The 18783-nt window shown below is 40.0% G+C and overlaps 1 protein-coding gene across 2 annotated transcripts in view; it reads left to right on the top strand.

The window, feature by feature from the left end:
• Positions 1-18783, top strand: part of ATP8A1 (ATPase phospholipid transporting 8A1) — a 220875-nt gene that overhangs the window by 141788 nt on the left and 60304 nt on the right. For both annotated transcript variants that reach the window (XM_040966355.1, XM_040966356.1), the window contains one exon: positions 5387-5559. In XM_040966355.1, coding sequence (XP_040822289.1) covers positions 5387-5559 — 173 coding nt within the window. The remainder of the gene's footprint in view (positions 1-5386; positions 5560-18783) is intronic.

Raw genomic sequence — 18783 nt, 5'->3', positions numbered from 1 at the left:
GTTCATGTCTTTTCCAAGCATATTTTTTATAACCAAATAAATATTGCTTTCTTCTCGCTTGCCTGCTATTATGCAATCTGGCAAGATCACTAAGTAGCTATGACCCTGTTTGTAGATTTACAGGGGAAAAAAAATACTGTCTATGCGGGGAATGAAGACACAAAGAGAAATGAGGGGGGAAGCAGTACTAGAAGAAGACATTAATTACTCTACTCAGGATCTGGTGGGGAGGGAGGTAATTAGCCTAACAGTTAAGGGCCAATGTCACGGTGCTGCCTGTTAAGCCACCACTTGGCACTGGAGCATCTCATATTTGGGCACCTGTTGGAGTCCCACCCACTTAGCTTCCCATCCAGCTGTCTGCTAAGGTGCCGGGGAAGAGAGTAGATGATGGCCCAAGTACTCAGGTACCTGCTATTCATGTGGGAGACTAGAGTTCCTGACTCCTGGCATTGGGCTAGCTCAGATTTGGCTGTTGCAGCTATTTGGGAAATAACCCAGTAGATGGGAGATCAGTATATCTTGCTCTCTTTCTTACCACACCTAAGATTCTTCCTTTCAGGTGAATAAGTATTTTTTATGTCAATTAAGATTTCTGTGTTCCATATTGAAGTGCCTGGGTTCAGTTCTTGGATGCAGCTCCTGACTTCAGCTTCCTGCTAACATGCACTATGGGAAGCAACAGTAATACCTCAATTGAATGGTCCCTAACACCTACATGGGAAACTGAGTTTCAGGCTCCCAGCAGTTAGGGAGTAAACCAGCAGATAGAAGTCTCTTTGTGTCTCTGAGTGTTCTCAGTGAAACAGATGGGTACTTGCTAACCTGACAGGAACCAAGTTTGGAATCTTGGAGAAGAGATCTTCAGTAGCCTCTGGGAATAAAAGAATTCACTAGACCTGGATCAAAATTTTGATCATCAAGAAAGGGCACCCATGTTACAGAAGAGAGCTGCAGTGAAGCTTGACCTCCCAATGAGGTCATTTTTCCTTTCTGTGTTGCCAGTGTTAACCTCTACATGGTGTTATTGGTCATGACCTGCGTGGTGAGTCAAAGATAGGAGCCTCGGGACCCAGGGCTTCCCTAGTGTGCTCGGCCAAGAGCAGTGTTCCCTGCAGGGACAGTGGAGTTAATGGTGGCCAGGATGATCATAGAAAGACCACACAAATCCCACCTTCCCTGTGGCTCCCTCCTTACCTGTCTGAACTAGCCTTCTCCTTTCTCCCCTGTAAATGCTTTTACCACTGAATGTCCCTGATTCTCTTTTTCTTTCTGCCCGCAAGTTAAAATCGACAGGACCAGGAGATAGAAACCTTTGAGTGGGCTGCATTCCATGGGTTTGGATCTATTTCTGATTTAGTGTCTCACTTATCTATTTTCACTCTCCCAACTCACTAAGTGTAAATGTATAAACATTTCCCCTTTCAGTAGCCTGAGGGGGAAAAAAAGAAGCAACAGCTAATACAATGATAAATTTATCTGTAGCTACAGGAGATAAGCTTCAATGCGACATGACCATAAAGTAGAATTCCCAGACCTAGTGCAAAATCCAATAAGCTTTTATAAATAAAAGAATTTTGAAATAGTCTCTGCAGTAAATAAAAAATACAACTGCAGCAGCACTCAGCCAACAACAGAGCTTACTTACCAAAGAAAACCATAAGCTAAAATGAGAAGATGTCTGGGGTTTGGGTTGTCACTACCTCACACCCACAGTGTGCTGCCTTCGGGAATTCACAGCAGGCAGGTGTTCACTCACCTTCTGAAACCTTACAGCTGTCTCCTGACACCTTCAGATTTGCTGAAGACCTGTGATGGTCACCAAGGAAACCCAGGGATACGGATGCCACAATTAAGAGAGTTCTCAACAGTTCTCAACAGTTCAGGTGTTAGAGCAGACTTGAGAAAGGAGGGAGAGTCAAGCCCACAGGACCTCACCCCATGGGGTGGGGAGGGAGGGCATTTCACTATGCTGAGGCCTACTTCACTTTCCCCCTTGCTTTGCAGCTGAACTTTAAAGAAATGTGAGGATTTCCTGAATTCCCTCTCAGGTTTCATTTCAGAATTTCAGCTCAGAAGTCAGAATTTAGGCAATTGTTTAACAAATATGTAGGCCTGTTAGTGAGCAGTGCTTGTGAAACACTATTGAATTCACTATGTGAATCCCCTAGAAAAATAGACAGTAAGAAAGAGAAAGCTGATTCATATTATCTTTTTCTGTGTGTGTGTGTGTGTGTGTGTGTTTAATCAAAAGTGATCATAAGGGGGAATAGAATGCTGCTATTGGAGTAAGATCAGAATTTATAAAGACTCACACTGAATAAGTACATATTTCCTGGGCATCTCTAATTGCAGGTACTATATTAGTTGCTGGAGCTGAGGGTTTTGCTAGCTCAGAGGAAGCAACATGTGAATGTGTGGACTCAGCCTGGGAGGGCTGGGTGAAGTTAGCCTGGGTTCATAGACAAGGACTGTGCCCTGAAGAAAAAAGGGGTTGTGGAGAGAGGAACATGAAGGAATCCTGAGTGAGAAAAGGACTGGGAAGGGAAACATGTTGGCCTTGGAATCTGGAAAGCCTACCGTGTCATTTGAAGAAGTTTATTGTGTTGACATTAGAAAGCCCTAGAATGACTTTGGAGAAAGAAGAGACATGATTTAACATTGATTTTATAAAGTGAACCTTTATTTGTGATATCCCTTTACTGTTTTAATGCTTAGCATTATTTCATAAACTTTTTCAGTCATTTGTATATCTTCTTTTGAGAAAGTCATTTTCTCACCTTTTAAATTAGATTATTTGATTTGTTTTCTTGTTACTGTTGAGTTCTGAAACACTGAAAATTAACCTTTTGCTCAGTCAGCAGTTTACAATTATTTTATCCCATGCTGTAGATTCTCTGTTTACTCTGTAATTGTTCCCTTGGTTGTACAAAAGCTCTTTAGTTTGATATAGTCCCACATGTCAGTTTTTGCTTTTGTTACTTGGGCATTTGAAGTTTGGCTCCAAAACATATTTGCCTGGATGACTGTCATAAGCATTTCCCATATATTTTTTATGGTATTTTTAAAGTTTCACTTTTTACATTAAAGTCTTTGAGCCATTTTTTGGATGGTTTTTGTGGGAGAGAAGATTCTAGAGTCTAATACATGTCCAGATTTCTCAACACCCCTTAGTTGACTGTTCATCTTCCAATATGTATGATTATTGCCTTGGTTGAAATATTAGTTGGCTATATAAATAGATGAATTTATTTCTAAGTTCTCTCTTACTTTCCATTGGTTTCTGTGTCTGCTTTTATGACAATGTCATACTACTCATAGTAAGCCATGTATTTTTTTTATACTCATGACTTTCTATGTACAAGTATGAATATTTTATTTCTTGCTTAACAATTTTTTAGTATTTATTGGTTTATTTTCAAAAATAGAACAGCAGAAGGAGAGAAGAGAAAGCGAGAAAAATCTTCCATCCCTTAATTCATTCCCAAATGGCTGCAGCCACCAGGGCTCTACCAGGCTGTAACCAGGAGCAAGGAACTGCATCCTGATCTCCATATGGTGCAGGAGCCCAAGCACTTGGACCAACATTCACTGCCTTCCCAGACACATCAGCAGGAATCTGAATTGGAAGCAAAGAAGCCAAGACTCAAACCAGCTCTCTACCATGGGATTGGTGTCACTAAGTTTAACCCTCTACACCACACACCAGCCCTCGTAACCATGTGTTTCTGAGCAGGACTTAACTACATTCCACTTTCTCATGTGCAGAGTGGTGATAACAGTGGTGCCTCAAGCTCAGGGCAGCAGCAGATGTTGGCTTCAGTGTTGCTTCTTTATCTGTGACCCTTGAAGCTGTGCCTGGAGTGTGGTACATGCTAACTAGTATACAATTTTTTTTTACCTATGCATAGACAGTTGTCCACCTAAGCTATATGAAAAATTTTAATAGAATCGGAGTAATCCACTCCAAATTGCCATGAGTAAATTTTGCCTGCAAAACTTACTGCATTTTTCACCTCCTTTTAACTCCTCTTGGGCCAACAATTTCCAGCAGGAAATCAGAGTGAAGATTGTAAATTAAAACAGCCACTTCCTCCTCTTGTAGAGTTGTGAACAGAATTTTGTAAAGAATGCTGCCGTTTGGTGGTCTTTAACATAATGGGAAAGTGGAGGAACTGTTACGTGAAATTCACAACTGAGACAGTTGGGCACTCTTATTTACAATACAATGTGGTTCTGATATTTTGATTAACACTTTCTGAAATTCCAGAGAAAAGTGTCAACTGCAGAAACAGCCTCAAAAATCCCCCAATATAAAACTTTAATTACCTCTGCTTCCCTGTTTGTGAAATAAGTGTAAAATGGTTATACACCATCCATAAATCAGAACTAAAATTATGTTCTCATGCATGTGATAAGCTATATTCTATGATGTAAATGTGTATTTGTAGCTAAATAATGGCAAGCTTAGCACTCACCACAAAAAAATTCCAACAGGAAGGAAGTAATTCCTTATATTTGCTGGTGCCAACCCAGCGTGGTGTTTCTTCACTTGTGCATCAGGAATTTGACTCTCCTAAGTTGCATGAAGAGTCTACAGGATTTGAAGAGAAAAACTCAATGTCCCAAAACTTTTTGCCTTTGACGAGCTGGGAAAGCAGTTCTTGACAGAGGGAGACAAATACATCCATTTTGTATAGTTGAAGTGAACAAAAAGCTTTCCCTGACATGAAAGGTTTTTATTGTGCCTGAAAGTGAACTATTTATTGACTTTAAAAGCGTTCTTTTATTTCATCCATCAAGATTAGCAAGCCACATGTCATCATCCCCAGCTAAAATACAGTGTCATGAAATCATGATTAAAATTATAGAAGTCAGTTCATGAAGTGGGAAGAGATTACAGATCCTGCATTTCCTCCTCCTCTCCATTACCAAGAGTTAAATTTCAGTTCCATTGAGGACTGGCAAAAAAAAATCCATAAATTATTTAAGTTATAATTTCCACAAGTTTTTTCTTTTGATTACTGATGAAGCAATTTTGGCTAGATAATATATCAGAACAAAGTTTTGTTTTGTTTTGCAGCCATGTAGTTGTATTGTTAGGATAATGAACTGAGACTACCAAGCCAGCCTAGGAATAGGTGACTTGCAGTCTGGTCCCAGCCCTGCTGGCAACAGATGTGTCACCACCATCTAGCTTTTCTGGTAATGCAGGTCCAGTTACCATGAGGGGCCATTGTGAGAATGAAATGAGGGGAGGTATGTGGAAGTGATCGGGAGCATAAAAAACATTTGATGTAACTAACTGTAGCCGCCAACCATCCTTATGGCATCTCGGTAGAACAAAGGGAATCAGTGTTGATGGCATTTGTGTTTCATGTTCTAGGATACAAGGGAGACCCTCAGCCGTCACTGCACTAACCTCGGCGATGCTCTTGGCAAAGAGAATGACTTTGCTCTTATTATTGATGGGAAAACACTGAAGTATGCCTTAACCTTTGGAGTACGACAGTATTTCCTGGACCTAGCCTTGTCATGCAAAGCTGTTATTTGCTGCAGGTAAGTGCTCCCAAAAAGGGACTAGATCCTGAGTTGTTGATTTTCAAATTTGTTTGAAGTCATCCTATCCAGAATTTGTAATTCATTGACTCAAGACTGAAGGTTCATGATATGAGGAGAGAATCTGTTAGGAGTTTTTTGAATAAGGGTTGTTGAGAATTCAAATTGATAGGTTCCTTTTCATTATCTGTTAAAAATCAGTTGTTTGCCTGCGATTCCATCTGTGGATATTGCTAAAATGGTCCTGCTTCTATAGTTCAGTGTTTGATGCTATTGCCAGAGGACTTATTTTAGGGAAATGGCAGGATGGGAGGTGTGTAAATCAAATCATTTTCCAAATAACTGAACATTTTTATGAAGGTTATTTGTTGCCCATACCCAGTCTCTTACCCTCCAGTCTATAAAACTCCCTATATCCTAATTTAAAATCTAATATCAAGACCTGATCCATGGGACTATGTTTTTGTAGCCTGCTTAGCTCTAGCCCCTCTCAACTTCTTGTCAGGGTATCCTCCCCATCTCTTTGTCTAAATTGTATAAACCCTGCCTTTCTAAAATCGAAGGCTCCTCCCAGCCTATGCCCAGTCTCCTTTATATGACCACCATGAAGCTGCAGGATATCTGTCTTTGCCATCTGCATATTGAGTTTTACCAACTGTGATCAGACTAAGTTCCCAGTAGAAGCTTCCCAAATTGCTTTTCCTTCCTGGAAGACTCAATGAAGCACTTCTCCTAATCTGTGCTCCTGACAATATCTTCCAAACTGTTGTATTGGCTTTGATTATTCTCTTTAAAAATATCTTTACTAATAAAGGAATGGTAAGCTTCTTAAGCCTTTTTGTTTATATGGGTTTATTTAGTAAAATATCCCAAGTATGATGATATTTCTGAACTTAGAGCCATATCTTGAGTTACTTCCTAAATTTTTATTGAAATGCAATTTCTGAAACATAACTTAAAACATACCCAGTCAGTATCATTTATAAACCAGGCTATAAAATTATATCATACTCAGAGAATTAAGAGTTGCTTATTATTCCCTAGAATGTACTTTTAGTCATATAATTTTTTTTCCTTTCTCTATGGCATGTATTAATAAATAATATTAGTTTAAAACTCTTGGATAATATATTACGCAGATGTGCAATGTTAAGAACAATCAGACGTTTGCTTACCCATAAAGAATTGGAAATGGCTTTTGGCTCAATTTGTTATCCTCTTGCTTTTTAAAATCTGCTTGTGCAGTGACTTTCCATGGCTCCTTGCTGGGATCTCAACGGTTTTACTAATGTTCTGCTCTGACACTCTTCCATCATGATAATTTTGTGCCAAATGTAGTCGTTTAAACACTTTCACTAATGGGATGATAAGGATCAGCAAGAAATTGCACCAAGGCTCCTAAGTGTTGTGACTGTTGGCTCCCATTGGGAAACAAACCACAGAACAGAATACAGAGCCCTCTAGCTAAAACCAACAGTTGCCCCAGTTTAGCACGTATGCGGGGCCCCGTGCGTGCAGGCCACAGACACTGCGTGTGCAAGGATGAGTAGAACCTGCTTCCTGTACACTTCCTCTGTCTGTGTTTTAAGTGGAATCACAACAAGTCTGAAAGATGTGGGAGGCCAGTTTGCATAACACAATTCTCCTCGCAGCTGAACCTCATTCTTGGAGCATTGCTTAACACAGTACCTCCCACCATTCTTCAAAAAGTTAAACCACAAAACTAAACAAGAGCAGAGGGCAAGGAAAACTAGAAAGCAAAGTCGAGGGTAGAACAAGTATGTTGTGTGGCTTGTGAAAGGCCCTCCTGAGATCCTCGTTCTGGCTGCTCGCAAGTCACACGGACCTCAGGGCTCCTCCAGGCCCCGGGCCCCTGGGAAGGAAGCACAATCGGCCATGCACGTGCAGCTCAGCTCCGGAACAGAGCTTATAAAGTCGTGTGTGGGCCCAGGCTCCCTCAGCTCTGCTTTATGCTCGCTGCAGGACTGAGAAGTCTCTCGGCAGAGTTTTGTTTAGAGTTGCAGAGTATTTGGAATTTTTTGGAGGTAAAATATGTTTCCTCAGCTTTTTTTTTTCTAATGATCTTTGCACTCTGTCTTTTCCTTATAGGACTAGGGTGCAGCTACTGGCTTGCCTTGAGAATTGGCCTAAGCCTGTAATTGCATCAGTGCCACAGCCACTTGTATGTCTCAGCACCTCCCTGGCATGCTGCCTCCTGGCATTTAAACTAGAAGTGCATAGCATCTTCTGATCGTTTCCCTCACTGACCTAGAGGTGTAATTTTCAGGATAGTGCTTCCAGCCCTGGATAGGAATAAGTGGGCCAATCCAGGCATCATTCCTTACGATTAAACATAAGTGTCACTCCACATTTCTCAGATGATTACAGTCTCCCAGCCTCAGGAAATTCTCAATTTTACCCCATTTCAAGATGGATGCTCCCCATAAATACTGACTATTATTGCAAACTCTACAGTGCAGTACTGTTTTCCAAATTCACTGATGTTCATGCTGGTTTCGGGGAGCACGGAATAGGGGATTCCCACAAAGGTGATCTCCTTGCAGTATGTGGCTTGTCATTCCATGCACAGCGAGAGACAGTGGAGAGTCTGGCCTTCCTCTGTAGTCACAGCTAGAGTGACCAGATGGGGCTGTTTTCCTGTAATGGATAGTGAGGTTCTGCAAGGTGTCCCAGCTTCAGCATTACCTCAGCCACTCTCCCCGATGCTATCAGCAGCAGGGCCAAAGGCAGTTTGGAGGCTTGGCTTAACTGACACAGTCAGGAAGATGCGTTTTTTTCCCCCTTGAGTCTGCAGCCGAATTGAAGGAAGCAGTAACAACCTCCATCAGAGGTCAATAAGTCTCACCCACCACTGTTTGCTGAAAGGAGGATTCAGAGACAGAACTCAATCCCTCACCACCTCCCCCCCCCCCCGCCATTTATTCAGCTCTTTCAAGTCCTGGTTCACAGTGTCAGCTGAATGTACTACCTCAACTTTTATGTAAAATCCTAGAAGTAGAACAAAATCTGCTTTTGTCAGTCCTTCATGTGCTGGTCACAGGTAACTTTGGGTCTTCTGCTTTTACCATCATGTACTTTGACCTCAGTCATTGAGTAAGCTACTCCTTGTGGCATTTCTTCCTCTATTGTCCCTTGCTCAAGTGCACTGATTCTGATCACAGATATTTCAAAAGAGCAGATAGAAGCTGCATATCACCTCCAGAAAAAGTACTCAGGGACACAGACACATAGAAGTTCGTGTGCCATCTTCAGACATATAGGGATGCCTATTCCTTGGATAGGTAAAGGACGGAAAAAGTTTGCTGTACGTTTCAGCAAGATTTGTGGACATCGCTGAAATCAAGAGCTATCCTGAGAGGTGACTGTATCATATAGACCATTCTGATCTTTAATTGTCAGTGTTTTATGCCACTTGTGGTTTTACATGTTTTTGCAATTGGTATGATGATATTTTAGCTTGTTCTATCTCTACTTCTCCAGCACTTTAGATTCACAGCATCACTTCCCTGGTGTTGGCTTTGCGACCTTTAAAGAAGTTAAAATACAGTAGTGATCTCAGTCCTCGTGGGCACCTGGGTGCCAGGACACCTGAGAGTAGAGCTGCTCTGAACCTACGGGGTGGGAAATATACATGCTCAGGCACCCCGCCCGCGTTATCTCACGCTGGGCAGAGGATCATGGTGAACCCTTCAAGTTTTTGGATGAACCATACTTCTGCTGACTGCTGTGTGCTGGGAATAGTTTTTCTGCTACTTGGAAGAGCTTAATTTGGGGAAGCATCTGTACTACCTCTTTTCCTATTCCCTGCAGAAGAGAGTGGGAACATTGCAGTGAAGTATTGGTGTGCATTAACGAGCATGTGGTTTCTGAGGTCTTCATCAGTTCACATAACCCAGCCTTTCAAAGAATTTTACATTTTTTTTCTGCAGTTGTCAGTTTAGTTTAAACATATTTTGAGACTTATGTTCTGTGACAGTCAGTTGAAAATTGGCTTAGAGCCTCCAGCTTTTAGACTGTCTAGTAATCACCGTTCTCCTACATAATTTATGTATTCATGTCTTCTGAAAGCAGAAGTTAAATTGAAGTAAGCATTTTTCCTTACTTGCAACATCTCTAATCAAACCTAACCTTCTTTTAGCCCATTTCCCCTATGATGTATAAAAAAAAGCACTTGACTTCATTGCGTGTTGTCACTAGGGAGTGGCATTCCAGGCGAAACCTTTCACCCAGTGCCGATCAAGGGGTCCTCCAAGGAAAGGCCTGAAGGGACACTCTGAATATTTTCTGTCATAGCATGAGTATATTAAATAAAGGGTCAAGGCTGATCTAGCCCTAGAAACTGTCAGAATTGTCTTTAACATTAAGGATTTCTATCCATAAATGGTCTACTTAAAAGGTAGCTGTAAAGCACAAATGAAACTAATAAATACTCAACAGACATTCCTGTAAAGAAAAAAATAGTGACCACCACTGGATGCCAAGCAGATGTTTGGCTTTGAAAAGACTTGCTAAGTGTTAATGAATGTCAACCCTATACTGGCTTCCAAGAAAATCTGAATAGATGGGGGAAATATTGAGAGAATATTTCTTTCATACTTATGTGGCTAAAAGAGGACACACTGGACACATTTTAAAACTTCATAAAATACACATGTTTTGCTTTCACATAGTGTCTGCCCAACCCTGTTCATCTCATTTGTTATTCTGCATCTACTAAAGTGTGTGTGTGTGTGTGTGTATAAAATAGCGTAGTATTCAGTCCTAATGGGATATATACGTGTGTGTAAATATATATTTATAAATTTATATATATTTATATATGTTAGTATATATAAATTATTAATATGTTATAAATATGATATATAAATTTAAATATGTTTCTAAATTTATATTGATATATATAATGACCTAGTATTCAGTCCTGATGGGATCCACCAGGGAAGTCCATGTTTAATAGTAAAAGATCTAAAAACATACAAAAAATCTAAATGCTACAGAATTCCACTGTAGTTTATCACTATAGCTTTAGATGTGACTCCTTTTAGGTAAACCACCTTCACCAACACCCCACATTCTACCCCAGTCAGAGCTGCAAAGCTTTTATCGTTCTGTCAGCTTTACCCTGGAAAGCACATAGCTCATCCACTCCTGTGTCAAGACCCTGAACATGACCAGCCCTTTACTTATCATACATCCTTGATTTTCATCACCATATCTCTAATTATTTATTTGTTTTATTCTTCTGTGTTGTATTTTGCCATCTTCAAATAAACACAAACATCTTTCAGAGCTGCTTTCAGATTCTGATTGATTCTTTTCATTTCATTGATTTGAAGTACCATGCTCTGTACTTTATACTAAAAGCCTCCCTAAACCAGTGAATCAGCACTTGAATATATTGTTCAGTCATAATAAAAGTCTCCAAGTGGCTGGCTTACAGTTCTGATTTGCAGAGGACATGACACACAGGAGCTGTGGCTTTTTCCTGTTCAGCCCAACTACTGACCCTATTATATAGCAACATGGAGCAGTTTAGTGACTGGTTCTCCATGAACCCATGCCATGATGGCTTCCACTGAGTCCATTTTTTTAAATAAACCTGTCTGCACCTCCTGTGCAGGCCAAGTTAAAGAAGAACTTGACGTTTGGAACCACACTGGAGGCAGTGAGTCAAGATCAGCTAGGACATGGAGGAAAGAGAATGGAGAGAGCATCCCAGGGGAAGCACTTTACCACAAGGGCTGGTAGACAAGAGTTCATGTTCACTAACTTTAACATTGAGACATGAGAAGGAAGCTGATCCCAGAAATGTTGTCCAACAGATTAAGTGCAGAAGGGCTGGTTTTTCGTTGTTTTTTTATAAAGGGCCAGATAGTCTCCAAATTCCCTTAGGCCTTGCCAACTGTGTAGCCTCTACCACAGCCTCTGCAGCTCTGCAGCCCTAGCTGGCAAGCAGCTCTAGATTATATGTAATTGAGCAAATATGACCGTGCTCTAATAAGACTTAAGGCATGGAAACTGCCTGCTGCCTGGTTTAGCCCTGGGCCATGGTTTGCCTACCTTTGTGTGGCATCTGTGCTTTGTGAACCAACACAGAAGCAGTTGATTGACATTGATCTTTCCTGGCTGCTCTTCCAGTCTCTCCCTGGAGTGAGATTTCCAGAGTGTTCCTTCTCTTTTCTCTAAAGCTAAAATATTTCCCATCTCTTCTTACCTGATTTGTGTCCCTTTCTCTGAGAGTCCTCAAACAAACAAGAAAGATGGAAATTCTTTCTGTGGTGCAGCAATACTATCTGTTAGCCCCATTAAACTTCCCTGTGCTTAAATCTAAAGAAAACCTGTCAGATATGAGTATTACCAAAGTTAGTGTGTTTTAAAATTAAGTGTCAGTAGTTACCTGTCACAGCAGGAGAGAAATGAGAAACGTAGGGCCATCACAAACTCTGTGACTGCACAGTGACATCTGTTTTGTAGAGGGAAGTACCAGCAGGGTATCAGGCAGGAGGATGTATAAACTAACCATCACAACCCCCAGCCACCAAACCAGGAATCACCCCAGAGCCCTAAACCGCAGCAACTTCTTTTTGCTTTGTGTGTAGTTTTAACATTTGATTTTCTCAAATTTCATTCTCATCCTCCGTCCTAGAGAAACATTCTCAAGTATGTAATGCCTGTACATTCGGGTATCTGTGAGAAAGATGTATTATATTTGTGTTGCATTGAAGAATAAGAATGTATTTATGATATTCCAGTATCAATTTGTCCATATCCTTTTTCTACATAGTTTTTGAGGTGCAGCCATATCAATATATGAAAAATATTTTCTTCTGACCATTGCTGACTGACATGAATATATATATAAAATTTAATTATCTCTCTTCATTGTGGCCTCCAAGTCTGTGCTAAGAAGGAAAGTGTTACAAGGAATGTTCTCTCTGTGCACCCATGTCACTTGGAGAGTGAATCATCAGACAAAAGATCTTCCTCTCTATCTTTCCTCCTCTCTGTATATCTGACTTTCCAATAAAAATAAATAAATCTTTTTAAAAAAAAAAGATGCAAGTGCTGATTCACTTGATGTGATCTTTGTTCATTGCAAGCATACTGTACACCATTAGTACATATAATTAAAATAATTGTTAAATAGTAGGGGCAAAAGGAGGGTCCTTTGATGTATTGTCTCCTTGTATTCATCCATAAAAATTTAATCACATGGTAAAGGATCAATAAGCACTGGTTTCAGTACTGGGTGGAAGAATGGTAGCTAAGGCATGCCTTGGCTCTGCTTGCTTTTTCAGGTTCAGTTCCAGCTTGATGACCTCCTTAAGCAATTCCGCCAGGGTGTCCCTAACCTCTGTGCCTCTTGATGCCTAGAACAGACATGATGTTTATGTTTAGACCACATCCCCTCATCTCCCAAACTGGAAATCTCTGTGTTGTCATAAAACCACTCATGGTCCTCTCACCCTGTGCTATGTCTGCTTTGCGTGGATCCTATGTCAGCTCCACCTACACAGGCAACCCAAGTTAATATTTTTAAAGCATGACTTATACTCTTTTTTCCCCTTTGGTCTCAAATGCTTTTAATATCTGTTGCTTAAAACTAGCTCAATAGTAAAACTATCTTATCATGACATGCAGCTAACATCTGGCACTTCTACATCCTGAAAAAGAAGTAATGTTTCCTTCTTCATGAATAATTTTTTGACTTGTCTTTACTGCCCATGGCAGAAAGTCTAGAGAATTTCAGCTCCTTCACATAACTCCCTTTATATTCTAGGAACAAAGCAGATTAAACAGATTTGCTGCCTAAAAGTGAACAGTTGAAAATGAAGAAGAGTTGTAATGTTAGTATCATGGGACAATGAGATGAATTTTTCTTTCTTATGGAAGTGCCATTTACTCAGTTGCACCACCATTTTTAAAAAATACTTATTTATTTTTATGAGTTAGGTAAATTTACAGGAAGAAGGAGGGACAGATAGAGCTCTTCCATTGCTGGTTCACTCCCCAAATGGCTACAAGGCTAGAGCTGAGCCGATCTAAGCCAGGAGCCAGGAGACTCTTCTGGATCACCCAGGTAGGTGCAGGGTCCCACGGCTTTGGGTGATCTTCTACTTCTTTCTCAGGCCTCAAGCAGGGAGTTTATTGGGAAGTGAAGCAGCCAGAACAGAAAGTGGTTCACATAGGGGATACTGGTACTTATAGGTGGAAGATTAGCCATTTGAGCATCACACCAGCCCCTTACCACCATTTTTGTATCTGTTGTGTGCTAGGTACAGTGCTAGGTTCAGTGTAACTAGATGGTTTTTTAAAAAGAAAATGAAGGCCCAGCACAGTAGCCTAGTAGCTAAAGTTCTTGCCTTACATGTACCAGCATCCTTTATGGGTGCTGATTTGTGTCCTGGCTGCTCCACTTCCCATCCAGCTCCCTGCTTGTGGCCTGGAAAAACAATAGAGGACAGCCCAAAGCCTTGGGACTCTGCATCTGTGTGGGAGATGCACCCCCCCCCCCTCCAAAAACAAAATCTTCTGGCTCCTGGCTTCAGATCAACTTGGCTCTGGCTGTTGTGGCCACTTGGGAAGTAAACCAACAGACGGAAGATCTTTCTCTCTGTAAAATCTGACTCTCTAATAAAAAAATAAATATTTTTAAAAATGAAAAGAAACAAATGACAGCAATGCAGATAAACTAAGTTCATTATGGTGTATAAACTATAGTAAGAATTTCTCCTACAATTTTCCTTTTTGTGACTTTTGTAAGGTATCTTGGACAGTTCGTAATTAAGAGTATCTGTGCACAGGTAAAAGTAATCAAGTTCACGCTGCCTGCATGAACAGTCTTTGCTTTAAATATTATCTGAACCATTGAAATTGAAAGCAGTAGTTTACCTATAACCATTTATTACCTATAAATCCACAAAAGAGAACTTTTGTGTCTCAACTGCATTGCAGAAAGAAAATCTGTTTTAGAGTTGTTTTCTTTTTCTGTCCTGGGGAAAGACTGCCTGTATTGGACCAGCCTTTCTGTAGCCTGAGACCCCATATTGTAAGGTCTCTTTGATGCCTGCGACTGCATAGGGTATCCACAGTTGTTGGTTTTGGAGGCGAGGAGAGCACTCACTCATCAGTTATTTGAATAGCACAATTCTCTGGCCTAGAAGTGGTTGAATGTTTCATTGTGTACCATATGTTAAGGGTCGTTTTTGGGAGGGGATTTCTTATGTAAGCTGCTGTTTTCATTCCAGTAGTAAAACCTTGATGAGTTTCTAGGAGAGCCTTAAGATTGAGGTAATTTTGGTACATGTAACATGGACTTTTTGCTGTGTTTTAATTTCTGTTCAATTTAAACTCTTCTTATGATCTTCAACATTAAATGAAGGTTGAAAAAAGAGCTCCTAAGTTCAGTGTTTTTCACTCTCTGTAATTGCTTTGTTAGTCAACAGAATATGACACAAGGGGAAATAGACTTACATTCACATGGGAAATCTTAGGAAGTTTATTGCAAAAGAAAGTACAGCAGATCCGCTCCACTAATAATCCTGGCCTTTAAATACACTATGAGCGGACCACAAGCTTAGGAAATACCACAGCTTGGTTACTGTATAAAAGACTCAGGATAATTAAGAAACACCGTATTCCTCCGTGTTCTTAAGTTTTTTCTAGGTTTACCTTCTAAAGACAACTTTATGGCAACTTTTAACTTTACTCTTTAAGCCTTTGAGAAAATATTGTATCATTGGTATAACAATAATATATATGAGAATGTTTTTAAGATGTGAACCTCAAAAAACTCTGGTAGAAGAAATTATTGTACCCCTTTTGACTACCTATAAAAAAACTCTTTAAGTATAGTTTTTATGTCTGTACATATGCATGTACATATAATATTTATCCATATTCCATTCAGAAAGGCAACTCATTTAATTAATCCCATTAAAGCAGTGCAAAGCAAGATTCATGGATGATGGACCACCTATATGCTCCTGGACTTAATGGTGAAAAAAGATTGCCAGCATTCTGATCTAATGTTCATAGAGCAGTGGGAGTTACTACATAGTGAGTAAGAAAAATAATGAATAGCATGTGCAAAGACTAGAGCCAAAATAATATCTGAAACATATATTGCACTCACTGTACTTCTAGGTTGCATCACAAACGACCACCCTCTGTTTGTGGAGAGACAGGGAAGAAAACCAGATCTTTAGTCATTCTTCATAGATTCTCTTCTCCCAAAGAAGAAAAGGCAACAGAGGAAGAGAGGAAAAGCAAGACAGAAAAACTTTGGATAATTTAAATCTTGGTGCAAATCCACAAGTGAGGGAACAAAACAATACTTTATGTTGTTTCCAGATTATGTGTTGGATCACTGTACAGATTATGCCTTGGTACAGCTGTAGCTATTCACAGCTATACATGTGTGTTTTTTATGGATCTTAGAATGATTTAACCCGATATGTGGTAAGGTTGTTGTAGGCTGTTGTGGAAACTGTACAAGTAGGCAAAAGTTAACAGTAGACAGAATTTGATAGAGAAGGGATGCCCTTTTAAGAGGTAGAAATACAGCAGTAAAAAAAGAAGCAGAATCTGCAGACATTGGAATCTGAATCTAAGAGATTAGAGATTAGGGTTCTTTGTTTACCCAGCAGTGAGGTTGCCAAAGCCAAGTCAAATTCCTGCTTTTCAAGGAAGCCTCTTGCAGTCCATGTTGACTTTTTCATCTTAGGAAATTCAGTATTAGCAATCTTTATCAAAAGATTCTTGTAGTAGGGAACAACTGCTGTAATGAATGCTATAAAAATAGTGTAAGACCTTTGTAGCTAACTTCAGCTTGACTCACCTGAATCTCCATAGGTGCTTCTGCCACATGTCCCAGGAGCAATGCCCAGAGCCTAGACACTCCTCCCTCTGCACTTGCTCATCTGTTTCTATGAATTAACTTAGTACTTTCCAAGTGGTGCTCATTCTCTTAAGATACCTATTCCTGTTGTAATAATTAATCATTATTAACTAAATATCTTGTAAGTCATTGAAATAATAACCTAGCAACAGTTGTTAGGAAAACCAGGTATAATATCCTAGGAAGAATTATTGAGTTGCTAAAAAAAAAATGCTGCCAGATTTGGAGTACAGTAGCTATAGCCATGTGCTATTTAACAACAGGGATGCATGCTGAGAATTTAATCTTAAGGCAATCTCATTGTCAGGCAAGCATCATGGAGTCTACCTGTGCAAACCCTAGACAGTGTGGGTGAATTATGCAGCATGACAATCAAGGCACTTGAAAACAGGAGCTGTATGGGAACTGCTGCCAGAATCATACAACATGCTGCTCTATAAGTAAAAAAATTTTTTAACGATTACTAATTTATTTGAAAAGCAGGGTTATAGAGAGAGAGAGGAAGAAACAGAGAGAGATCTTACATCCCCTAGTTGGCTGCAACAGCTAGGGCAGGGGCAGATGGAAGCCAGAAACCAGAAGCTTCTTTTCGGTCTTCCACGTGGGTGCAAAGTCCCAAGTACTTGGACTAGCCTCTATTGCTTTCCCAGATGCATCAGCAGAGAGCTAGATTGGATGTGGAACAGCTAGGACTCAAACTCAAACCAGCACCCACATGGAGCCACAACAATGGCTCCAGTAAACTTTTTGTAAATAGAAGGAACACAGTCTAAAATTACAATAAAACCTGTAACCTAAGCCAATAATTAAGTCATGTATTATTGTTTGTGACTATTATTTATTACACCTGCATGCACATGAGATACTTTTATGTGACCGACATTGCATAGGGTTACATAAGGCAGCATCGCCACAGACACTTGAGCAGTGCATTATACTACAACATTAAGACAGGCTACAGGCATGTCTCAGTTACAATATAATCTTGTGACGCCACCATCACATATGTAGCCTGTCAGTAAACAAAACATCATTGTGCAGTATCAAACTTGAAACAGAAGGAATCATTGCATTTTGGTCTTTCCTACTGAAACAATCTTTGGAATGTTGCTCATGGTTGAGGATTCTAAAACAAAATATGCACAAACAGCAGACTCCTTTGCAAAGTCGATTTTTTTTACATCTATCACACATTTATACTTTTAGATTTTGAGTTAGAATTATAAGAATTTATTTTTCTGTGTCTGAGTCCCCTCATGAATCTGACGTTTTGAATGGTAGCAGATATTTGTATTTCAGTCTCGTCATGTATTTAGGTTTCTTGTGTTTCTTGAATCGTCTTCCAAACCAGTCATCTAGTTTTAGCTTTGCAGTGGAAGCACAGATCCTTGCTGGTAACAGTCACAGTGTGCTTTTGAGACTCTTACTGAATCATCATGTCTTTTTTTATGGGTATTGCATACACTTGGGTTTTGTAAAGTATATTTATTTGGAAGGGAGGGAGAGGGAAGGAGGGAGAAATGGAGAGAGAGAGAGAGAAACATCCTCCATCCTTTGATTCACTTCCCGAATTAATGCTGAGCCAGCCTGGAACTCTGTCTGTGGCTCCTGTAAGTATGATAGGGACTTAAGGACCTGAGCCTTCATCTCTACCCCTCAGGGTGCACATTTGCATAAATGCTGCATCAGAAAAAGTTAGCCCAGACATCTTAGAAGCATTTGCTTTTAAGAGATTGACTTGTGGATTTGAAAATAGAGCAGGGAATAGAGGAAAAATGGAGAAAGGGAAGGAAAGTGAGAGATCTTCTAATTTGCCTTCTGAGTGCCTGTAGCAGTTGGGGCTGGGCTAGGCTGAAGCAAGGAGCCCAGAACACCCAAAGAATTTTAATTTGCAAGTATGGAAAATCACAATATCAAATAGTGAAAGGTGTGATTGCTTGTAATCACCGTGACGAAGGAAAACAAAATGTAGTCCAGCTTTTCCTATACTTCTTTAAATCATTGAGATTAGCTCACGATGCAGAGATTTCCCCTTTCCTATAGGTTCAGCTTAGGAATAAAGTATCCCTGTTTCCTAGTTCCACTGATGTGATTTCATCATGTATTTATACCGTTCGCCTGTTAAAGGAAATTTGATCAATGTTTTCCAGTGCTTCTTTTTTCATGCCCATTTCCCATTTGCCTTCTAGATCATTTCTTGGTGAGCTTTCGTCCTTGACGTTGACTAAATATCAGCTGTAGTTCATATTTAAAACGTTGAGCTAGAGCCAATGAAGGCACCAATTTATATTAGCCTGCTAAGA

Source organism: Ochotona curzoniae, unplaced genomic scaffold (genome assembly GCF_017591425.1).
Source record: "Ochotona curzoniae isolate NIBS_2020 unplaced genomic scaffold, NIBS_Ocur_1.0 scaffold_4505, whole genome shotgun sequence".
NCBI classification, from domain to species: domain Eukaryota; kingdom Metazoa; phylum Chordata; class Mammalia; order Lagomorpha; family Ochotonidae; genus Ochotona; species Ochotona curzoniae.
This window is presented reverse-complemented; position numbering and strand designations above follow the sequence as displayed.